Raw genomic sequence first — 10,674 nt, 5'->3', positions numbered from 1 at the left:
TCATCTATATACACAGATAAGCCCTTCCTTATGACAGATGTTCCCAAAGCCCAAATGAGATGATGTACCTGAAGGTCTGGGCAGAGGACCCAGCACAGAAGAAGTTCATGCCTTTGCTTCCTGTCTCACCCCTCTTCTGCATTTCCCAAAGATTCATCCACTGTATGGACTCTCCATGGTGAAACTTACCTATAACCAGTTCCCCAAAAACCCCAATAACCAGTTCTCCAGGGGTCAGCTCTCTCCCTGTCCATGTCCTTGTTCCTAAGGAATGCTAAGTCTAAACCAATTAAGAAAGGAAAACTGCGGGGCGCCTGGGTGGCTCAGTCAGTTAAGCTTCCGACTTCAGCTCAGGTCGTGATCTCACACTCCGTGAGTTCGAGCCCCATGTCGGGCTCTGCTGTCAGTCCAGAGCCTGGAGCCTGGTTCAGATTCTGTGTCTCCCTCTCTCTCTGCCGCTCCCCATTCACACTCTCTCTCTATCAAAAAAATGAATAAACAGCAACAAAAAAAAAGAAAGTAAAACTGCTTCAAGATACATCCATAACACACTTTTCAAATCTGATGATTATTATTTGAACCACTGGTATGGATTTGTCCCTCCATTCATTCCACACATTTATAGCGCGCCTACTGTGTTCCAGACACTGTGCTAGACGTGTGGGATAGAGCAATTCACAAAACAGATCAAAGTAATCTATCCCTGTGGAGTTGACATTCTCGTGGGGGAGATAAGAAATATTCCATAAATATAATTAGTAAGTAAGTTAAATAGTCTGTTAGAAGGTGATGATAACTAAGGGCGCGGGGGGAGTGGAACTGTATGAAAGGGATTGGTTGGAAGAAGAGGTTAGACCTCGCACGAGCACAGGCCATTCTCTGCTGCCCCCCTAAGGCAGGGGTTTGGGTGACCAGTGAAGCTCTGGTGGGTCATTAGGAAGTGGCCTCTTGACCCTGACCTTGTGTCCCTCCCTTCTAGGCACCACGGCCTGAGTGACCAGACCATGGAGACCCTGCTTGGTGGCCTGCTGGCGTTTGGCATGGCGTTTGCCGTGGTCGACGCCTGCCCCAAGTACTGTGTCTGCCAGAACCTGTCTGAGTCACTGGGGACCCTCTGCCCTTCCAAGGGGTTGCTCTTCGTGCCCCCTGACATTGACCGGCGGACGGTGGAGCTGCGTCTGGGTGGCAACTTCATCATCCACATCGGCCGCCAGGACTTCGCCAACATGACGGGGCTGGTGGACCTGACCCTGTCCAGGAACACCATCAGCCACATCCAGCCCTTCTCCTTCCTGGACCTCGAGAGCCTCCGCTCCCTGCACCTGGACAGCAACCGGCTGCCCAGCCTTGGGGAGGACACCCTGCGGGGCCTGGTCAACCTGCAGCACCTCATCGTCAACAACAACCAGCTGGGCGGCATCGCCGACGAGGCCTTCGAGGACTTCTTGCTGACACTGGAGGACCTGGACCTCTCCTACAACAACCTGCACGGCCTGCCCTGGGGCTCCGTGCGGCGCATGGTCAACCTGCACCAGCTGAGCCTGGACCACAACCTGCTGGACCACATTGCCGAGGGCACATTCGCCGACCTGCAGAAACTGGCTCGCCTTGACCTCACCTCCAACCGGCTGCAAAAGTTGCCCCCGGACCCCATCTTCGCCCGCTCCCAAGCCTCCACCCTGACTGCCACACCTTTTGCTCCACCCTTGTCCTTTAGTTTTGGGGGGAACCCGCTGCACTGCAACTGTGAGCTGCTCTGGCTGCGGAGGCTCCAGCGGGACGACGACCTGGAGACCTGCGGCTCCCCCGGCGGCCTCAAGGGCCGCTACTTCTGGCACGTGCGAGAGGAGGAGTTTGTGTGCGAGCCGCCTCTCATCACCCAGCACACGCACAGGCTGCTGGTTCTGGAGGGCCAGGCGGCCACGCTCAAGTGCAAGGCCATCGGGGACCCCGGCCCCCTCATCCACTGGGTGGCCCCTGACGACCGCCTGGTGGGGAACTCCTCAAGGACCGCCGTGTACGACAACGGCACCCTGGACATCCTCATCACCACGTCCCAGGACAGCGGCGCCTTCACCTGCATCGCCGCCAACGCCGCCGGGGAGGCCACGGCCATGGTGGAGGTGTCCATTGTCCAGCTGCCGCATGTCAGCAACAGCACCAGCCGCACAGCGCCCCCCAAGTCCCGCCTCTCGGACATCACTGGCTCCAGCAAGACCAGTCGGGGAGGGGGAGGCAGTGGGGGCGGGGAGCCGCCCAAAAGCCCCCCGGAGCGGGCTGTGCTCGTGTCTGATGTGACTACCACCTCGGCCCTGGTCAAGTGGTCGGTCAGCAAGTCGGCGCCCCGCGTGAAGATGTACCAGCTGCAATATAACTGCTCCGACGATGAGGTACTGATTTACAGGTGAGCCGGGGGCTGTGGCAAAGGCAGGGAGGTGTCTGGCAGGAGAGGGAGGAGGAGGTGACGGGGAGGGTGTTGAACTGTTCCCACCTACACCCCTTCTCCCCAGAGGTGCCTGTGGGATTCTTGGGGCAAACTGTGTCCTCTGTGCAGGTAAGAGGACATAGAAAGAACTTCGACTACCTGCCCCGGGGGCAGCCCCAAGAGATACATGTCAGAAGGACCAGGCCTCCGGGGGCGTGGCTGTGATAGGTGGGCATGTGGCTCTGAGCCTCTGGACTTTCTGGGTTTTGAGCCCCAGGTGGGGGACACACAAGAACAATGAGGGGAGCTCTTGGCCAAAGGATCTAACTCCTCCAAGGAGGAATGAATCTGGCCTTCATCTGGACTCGCATGTAGTCATGCTTAAGGCTTTGAGGCCAGAAAGAGTAGAATTTGGATCATGACCCCACCACTTGCTACCCATTTAATTCTCCTGGGCTGCCTCAGTTTTCCCTACCTGTAAAATGGGGAGAAGCCATACCTGACTTAGGCTGGACATTTGAATGCAGGTAATCGAATCCAATTCAAACCGGTTGAAAAAAGAAAAAGGGGAAATGGAGACATAGTGTGTTAGCCCAGGTACTGTAAAAGTCAGGAAGCTGCTTCGGGCTCAGCTAGATCAAAGGACCCACCAACGTCCTGTATTCTCAGAGTTTCTTACATTCCCTAAGTTCCATTTTCTTCTGGTTTGGCTCACCCCCATGCAGTCTCTTTCCTCTGAGCTTCCCTCTGTCCCTTTCCCAGCTGGTCCCACAGAAGCCCTGGATGAGCTCTGATTGGCAAGAGAAGGTCACGGTAGCCCCCTGGATATTAGAGGTGGGGCCATCTTGCCCACCTGTGCTGACATCTCTGGGCATGATCTCCTTTAACTGGAAATGGAGACAATGAAGTTGACCTTGTAACTTTACGGTGAGGATCAAGGGGTCATTTCCTGGGCCTGGTAGAAAGGGAGGTTAAGACTAAAAAGCTGCACTTGAGTTGCCCCTCAGTCATTCAGAGGGAGGGAGAGAGGAGCTCACAGAGGGACAGATCCAGGCCAGAGGGTCCAGGCTCTGACCTCGGATGAGTCCCCATCTCAGCCAGCCTTGGTTTGCGTTAACCGAGAAGCATATGGCCTAGTATCTTACTGCTCAAGGAATGCCTGGTTTCTCCTGAAACCCTGTGTATTTTATTGCGTGCCTTTAAAATGATTATTCTGAGAAGGGATCCCATGGGCTTCGTAGACACCCGAGGGTCCATGGTGCAGGAGAGGTCAAGAGCATTGAGATTTCTTCTGGCCTCTGTCTCAGTTGCTGAGTCTCTGGATCAGGATGCCTGAGAGAGAAGAGCTCACAAGGAAGGCATTCATTCACCAAATAGAGTCCTGGAGACTGAAGGGGGGCGCGTCATGGAAACTGATAGAAACCAGGGTACTTCCCTGACTGGCCTATGCTTGGCTTGTCTGGACAGCAGCTCCTCCCCTCAGGATGTGCAGAAGGCAGCATTAGACCCTATTAAATATATACATGTGAGCACATATAAAGAGATCTATAGATAGATCATTAAGCCTAATAATACACATATGTAATTTTCTAATGATAAAAGTAATAGTCTGTAGTAAATTTGAAAAATACAATGACAAAGAGAAATGAGAATTACCTGTAATCCCACCACCTAAAGTTACCCCGTTTTCTTTCTCTACATTTTATCTCAATTCGAAATGATATTTATGGCCAGTCTAGTTTGTACTTCTTAATTCTTTGCACCCAACATTATACTTGCTTAGTTCCCATGGTAGTAAAAATATTTTCCATTTGCCTCTACCACAATTTCTTTAACTAATCTTCTATTGTTGAACATTTGGGTTTCTCATTTTCAGCATGAAAAGCAGTGCAGCGATGGCTGTTTGTACGCAAATAGATTTGTGCAGGTTCAGTGCTGTGCTTGGCGTATTTTTCTAGGGGTTGAATGACTGGTTTCATGAGTAAATTATAATCTTTACACATTCCGTGTAAATATTTATCGACCCCTCCCTATGGAAGGGGACAGTGCCCATTTCGACCACACCTTGGCCAATGATTAAATATATAATTACTTTCATCTTTGCCATTTTATAAGTAAGAAATGGAACTTGTTTTAATTTGCATCTCTTTGATAACTTGTGAGGTTGACCTTTGGAAAATAAGTATATTTCTTCACTTGTGAATTTATTATATGGTCTTGACTTTGGTGAGAAGTGTCAAGGTGAAAGGCGACCAGCTCTGAGGCTTGCACCGGCATAGGGTTGCACAGGCAGCACGCCCCTATCATACCCCTCCCCAGGGGACCCAGAAAGCCGGGCAGGGACACAGGAGGGGTTGGGGCTCTGCTTCTGAAGTCACTCAAGATGGGAGTTCAACCTGCTTGCATTTGGTGATTGAGAACCTGGAGACACTAGGTTCTTAAAAATAAATAAAATGAATCTATCAGAAACCTTGGAAGGGTGCCTGGGTGGTCCAGTGGGTTGAACGTCTGACTGTGGCTCAGGTCATGATCTCTCAGTTTGTGAGTTCGAGCCCTGCATCAGGCTCTCTGCTGTCAGTACAAAGCCCACTTTATATTTACTGTCTCCCTCTTTCTGTCCTTCCCTGCTTTTTCTTTCTCTCTCTCTAAAAAATAAGTAAACATTAAAAAAAAAAAGAAAAGAAAACGGAATAAAAACAACAACAAAAACTGCTGACTTCCTCTGAGCTCAGTCATGGGGACCAGGGGAGACAGAGCTCAGAAAGATTTCCAGATAGTGCATGCACATAGTAGGTGTTCAGGGTACACGCATCACTATCATTATTAGTAAAAGTAATAATAATGGTGAGAGGAAGACCATTATCTTGTCTGTGGCGCTTGGGGGAGGAAAGGAAAGGGAGGGCTGAATACATACTTCGGTCTTTAACAAGACAGATTTCTAAAATTGGAAACAAAAAGTTCAGAGTGAGTCTGTAGTCAGTTGATAGGAGCGGCCCTCGCTGGTCACCTTGGCTGTTTGCTCACTCTGGTCTGACACGTGGCTTTCCAGGCCGTGTCACATTCAGGGCTCCCAGGCATACTGCGAGACGTGGAAAGGGCCGAGAGAATTAGGAAACTCTCCCAGGCTCGGGCAGCCAGAAAGAAGCAGGACTGATTTGAAATGAGGCCGCTCCTGGAGTCACTGCTAGACTCAGCCCTGTGTTCATGCCGCCCAGCATCCTAACAGCAACTCTGAGAAAGAAGGAGACTCCAGGAAGGAAACTGAAGTTTTAGACAATGAACTGTCCCCATAAGAAAGAAAAGACACCGGTGGCTGCACAGTGGCTTCTGATGTGCACCAGAAAGTGTACAAGAGAAGGGAAGAAAGGCCTGTATCCAAAGATGAGGAGGAGAAGGTGCTGTGTGGAGAGAGCTAAAGACAGTTGAACGGGAGCTTTTTAACCCCTGTTCTAGCAGGAAGGAAAAATGACAGCAGTCTGCAGGTTGGGAAGGAGGTTGCAGGGAGACTAGACCAGAAGCTGCGGGCCAGCCTGGCCTTTTCGGATTTGCCCCCACTCTCCCCAGCAAGAAGACCAGCAGCACAAATAGCACAAATCTGCGCTACGAGCTTACTTGTGCCGCGCGCCGTGTTCTAAGGGCTTTATGCACACCGATTCATTTAGTCTTTACTATCCCCAGGAGGTGAGGGCTACGATTATGCCACTTTGCATATAAGAAACTTGCCCAAGGCGTTACACAGGGGTAAGTAGCAGAGACAGAATTGGGATCCCAGTCACCCGGGTAGGAAAAGCCCTATACCTTGCAGAAGGAAACAAAGAAAGTGAGTGCTGGTCCCCAGGCCCTGAGGGTCACGTTCAAGACTAAAGGAACACTAGATGAGGTTCTCGAGCTGTGGGAGTGGTCCCGAGGCAGCATGGACAGAAAGAGAAGTGCCTCAGATGGGGAAAGGGCGGATATTCCGCTTTTCCAAGAATAGACCGCGTAAATCATAGGATGCTAGGCTGGGCATGGAGTCCCTGCCAAGTTCTAGAAAGGATTTCACAACAGATGGCGGCAAGCCCTGAGAAGAGAATGCTGATTGCCAGGCCCCAGCGTGGATTCACATGGGGAAAATCCTGCCTAATTACTGATCTGTCTTCAGGAGACACTGTGGACCCCGCAGCTCTCAGACCCGCATGCCTCCAAGCCATTTACGAGGCTGCACTCCTCGGTTGACACCCTCCTTGTACAGCGATTCTCCGGTAGACCCTACCCCCATGTGGCCCCACAGGGAAGAAGAGTCGAATCTCTGGGGTGCTGAGTGCCCTTGGAAAGCATCCCAGGAGTTTCCATTGGCTATGACTCACAACCGTAAACAGAGCTCCTCACAATTTTATAGGACACTTGACAAAATCTCACACTGTGTTTGGGACAAAATGGAGACACGCGTGCATGGTGAAATGGGCTTGAAACTGTTCAAGTAACCAGACTGATAAATTAATGTGAACATGCAACAAAGCCTCTACCGTGTGCCTCAATTTCTGCCCCCATTTCTGTTCCTCTTGATACATTTCCCTCTTGTCATGGATAACGATGCGGAAAATGTGTCTTCCCTTTGGTTCAAGGATTCCATTGAACAAGCACAAGGTGAAGAAAATCTGGCTCAACTGGAATTCTGTGCAGCATGGGCTCTGGAGTTTTAGTTGATCTCAAGGACATTATAGCCCCAAAGTGATGGAGCCACTAAGACTCCTATGGTTTTGATTGTGTTAACAGAAATAAAAGGCTCAGCTAGGGAGAGATTACAATTCTAACCACGGAATCATTTGAGCTGGTCAGAGCAGCGATGTAGAGTGTTTAGCACAGGGTGGCGCAGTCTTAAGAATCATTTTACCAATTGCAATGTGTCCAGAGATCAGTTGATGAGAGTGGGATTCTAGAAGCTCGTGTGAGATGGACGAAAGTTACCTTGGAGAGGAGAGGACTTAGAAAAGAAGTCGTAACTCCCTGAGCTTATTCAAAGAATTCAGGAGTAAAAGATTGGAAAACACACGCACAAACGCACACGCATGCATATGCACTTACAAAAGTAAGCATCAGCCCATTACAAGAAAAAAGCCCGACGGCAGCAGCTTGATGTACTTTCTCACTGCTGTCCATCTGGCTGCGAAATTTAGTGTTGTATCCTTCTTCCTCTCCAGCATGTGTTTTCACGTGTACTCATCTCTGTACCCCAGCTCCTAGTAAGTCCTGGCCCACCCACAGCTACTGAATCAACCTTCAGTGAACTGAACAGAATGGAAATGAGCATTAGAGCCGCCCAACAGCAGAATAAGTAAGAGCTGTCACAAAACAGCAAGCCGCCCATGCCAGAAAGGTTCAAGCAGAACCTTGCTGACTTCATGCTGGGGACACTGGGTGGGCAGCCTGACGTTAGGTGAATATGGAAACCTTTGACTTAAATGACCCCAGCTCTGGTAGTCTACGACTCTTTTTAAGATCGTTTTAATCCCATGATTGAGGCAGTATGGTTATCACTTTTGCTAAATACACCTGCTTTTACCAGTTGGGGCCACTATGGCATCTTACCTCCCAGGGTTCGGGTGTCCTATCTCATAGGGGTTTGAGCCCCAGGGCCTGAAGTCACAGACAGGCTTTTTGGCAGAGACTCAAATTGTCCAACAAGAACTGGACACAAGTCATTGATGGGTCGCCACTGACCCACACCAAGGGCCCATAGAAGCCCTGGGATGCTGTGAGCAGTGTCTGAAAACATCAGGTTCTATTCTGCGTATCAGGAAGGGGGAGCAGCCAAGGGTAACTCAAACCCAAAACATGGGTAACTCAGGATTTCAATTTGACTATGAAATAGGGTCTTGCTCTTTTATCAGATAATTAGCTCCCTAGTTATCTAATGCTTCCCACTGACCTCCCAAGGCATTTGTCTTCCCTGCGTACACACGGCTGAGCCCCACAGCGCCCTGGCATGTTCCCCGTGTGACTGGGGAGGGCCGACTCTCCCATCTTTATGCCCCAGGGCCTGCCCTTTCAGGAAGTATCCAACATTAATGAGGGCATTGTCAGAGCCAGGAGGGGTCACAAGGGCAAGAGGCAGGGTGGCAGGAGAGGAGTCAGAAAGAGGGGAGCCTCCCTTCCCATTGGAGAAGCCAGCAGCCCATCCAGCTTAGCCTCATCCCTGATGTGACATGGAAAGTTAAGTGCCCTGCGTGTCATTATCAGCCCAAGTGACATTCACAAACACTTGTCTCCAAGAGTCATCGAGAACATCTGTCACCAGGCGTGATGTTGCAACTGTCCCCAGGAGGGCCAGGGGAACAGCAAGCATGCTTCTAAAACACAGTGTGGAATTAGCCAGCCTTGCCTCCCTGCTGTTTATTATGCCATGGTCATCAACATGTAGGGCAAGTGGGGGATGATGAGAAGAGAGACCCCAAAGGTGGGGCAAGACAGCAGCCATTTCATGCCCCACCCCCGTTCCATCTGCAGGCCCCCCTTTCCATGCCGTCTTCTTCCATGAATGTCAGACATGACACCACCACCCCTATCCTGGGGAGACTGTACCACCCTACTAAGTTTTGCAGTGCTGGGGCTGGGGGCATCTTCTACTGTTGTTCTGCCTTCCATCGAGGCAAAGGATAAGAGGGCCAATTCCATCAGGTCCCACCCCATCAGGATCTTATCAATCAACACTTGAATGGAGGTCCGTTCCCTCCCCATGATAATACAGCCATGTCCACCATGGGATGGAGGGAAATTTACTAATGAAGCCGAGACCTTGTGGATGGGGGAGAAACTGGTAGGAGAAACATGTGTTCCCTACACAGAGGGGGAGCCCAGGTCTATAAAACCCTCCCCCTGGATGAAGAGAGGTTCTTTGACTCAGCTGATTCCCCAGACACCCAGCTTCTACTGAAAGTTTTGACTGCGCTCCCACAGGTGAAAGAAGAAAAAGATGTAAAGGAAGAAACAGGGGTGCATGGGTCGGGGGAAGTTCCCTACAGCTTGCTGGTCAGGACCACAATCAAAACCAGCCTGCCTTGGATTTTATAGTTTTCTAAGTTTCGTTCATGCTGTTAAGTTACTGAAAGCTGACATCCACAAGGGAGGGATGGACAGGACAGATGCTCATTTTATAGGTGGCGAAACTGATTGTCAAACGAATTGAGTAGATTTCCCAAAGTTGCAAAAAATCAGACTAGAAGTGTGGTCTCCTTTCTAGTCCCAGGTACCATGGGACTAGTTACCATGCTGTGGGGCACATCTCACTAAGAGCACATGAGTTTTTGTTAAGACTTGGGCTGAGGAGTGACACCTGTAACTTCTCTTTCTGGGAAGGATGGATAACTCAATGGGAGTCTGCTGGGATTGTCTCTTTCAGCTTTAGTTGTTCCACCGTTCTTTTTTTTTTTAATGTTTATTTTTATTTTTGAGAGAGAGACAGAGACAGAGCATGAGCAGAGGAGAGACAGAGAGTGAGGGAGACACAGAATTCGAAACAGGCTCCAGGCTCTGAGCTGTCAGCACAGAGCCTGACGTGGGGCTCACTCATGAACCGTGAGATCATGACTTGAGCCAAAGTCGAACATTTAAATGACTGAGCCACCCAGGCACACCCATTTCCCCCCACATTTCTAAGACCTAGTAGGGTTGAGGGAAAATGACAGGAGTGCCAGTAAGAACCTTGGGTCCCATTCAGAAATAGCCACCTGGGACCAGCTAACAGAAAATAAGGCAAGATGAGATAAGGGCAGGTGAGCCATTGTGGAGTAACTTAGTTGCTAGATGCATCCCAGAGAAAAACAAGTCTGGAGTCAGAAGTCTGGAGTGGCAATTAGGATGAAAAACTAAACTTAATACGACTTAAACCCACTAGGGTTTATATGTCTCTCATGTAAAAGAAGTCCAGTGGAAGAGAGTTTAGGTCTGGTCTTATGGGCAGCATGGCCACCAGCAGCCCAGCTCCTTCTAGCTTTCTGCTCTGCCATCCTCAGCACATGGTTTGTGTCCTTAAGGATCACCTCGTGGTGCAAAAATGGCTGCTGAAGCTCTAGCTGTCACATCTCCCTTTTTAAAAATTTTATTTTATTTTTATTTTAGAGAGAGATAGAGCATGCGTGAAGGGGAGAGGGGCAGAGGGAGAGAGAGAGAGAATCCCAAGCAGGCTCCATGATCTGTGTGGACCCCGACCTGGGACTTGATCCCACAACCCTGAGATTGTGACCTGAGCTGAAATCAAGAGTCAGACACTC

The 10,674-nt window shown here is 50.1% G+C and overlaps 1 protein-coding gene across 2 annotated transcripts in view; it reads left to right on the top strand.

The window, feature by feature from the left end:
- Positions 1–991: 991 nt before the first annotated feature.
- Positions 992–10,674, top strand: part of LRFN2 (leucine rich repeat and fibronectin type III domain containing 2) — a 39,312-nt gene continuing 29,629 nt past the window's right edge. For both annotated transcript variants that reach the window (XM_007085225.3, XM_042986289.1), the window contains exon 1: positions 992–2,404. In XM_007085225.3, the coding sequence (XP_007085287.3) occupies positions 1,005–2,404 (1,400 nt within the window). In that variant the 5' untranslated portion in view covers positions 992–1,004. The remainder of the gene's footprint in view (positions 2,405–10,674) is intronic.

Source organism: Panthera tigris, chromosome B2, assembly GCF_018350195.1.
Source record: "Panthera tigris isolate Pti1 chromosome B2, P.tigris_Pti1_mat1.1, whole genome shotgun sequence".
Classification (NCBI taxonomy): Eukaryota; Metazoa; Chordata; class Mammalia; order Carnivora; family Felidae; genus Panthera; species Panthera tigris.
Note: the sequence above shows the minus strand (reverse complement) of the source record. Positions and strands in the feature narration are given on the sequence as shown.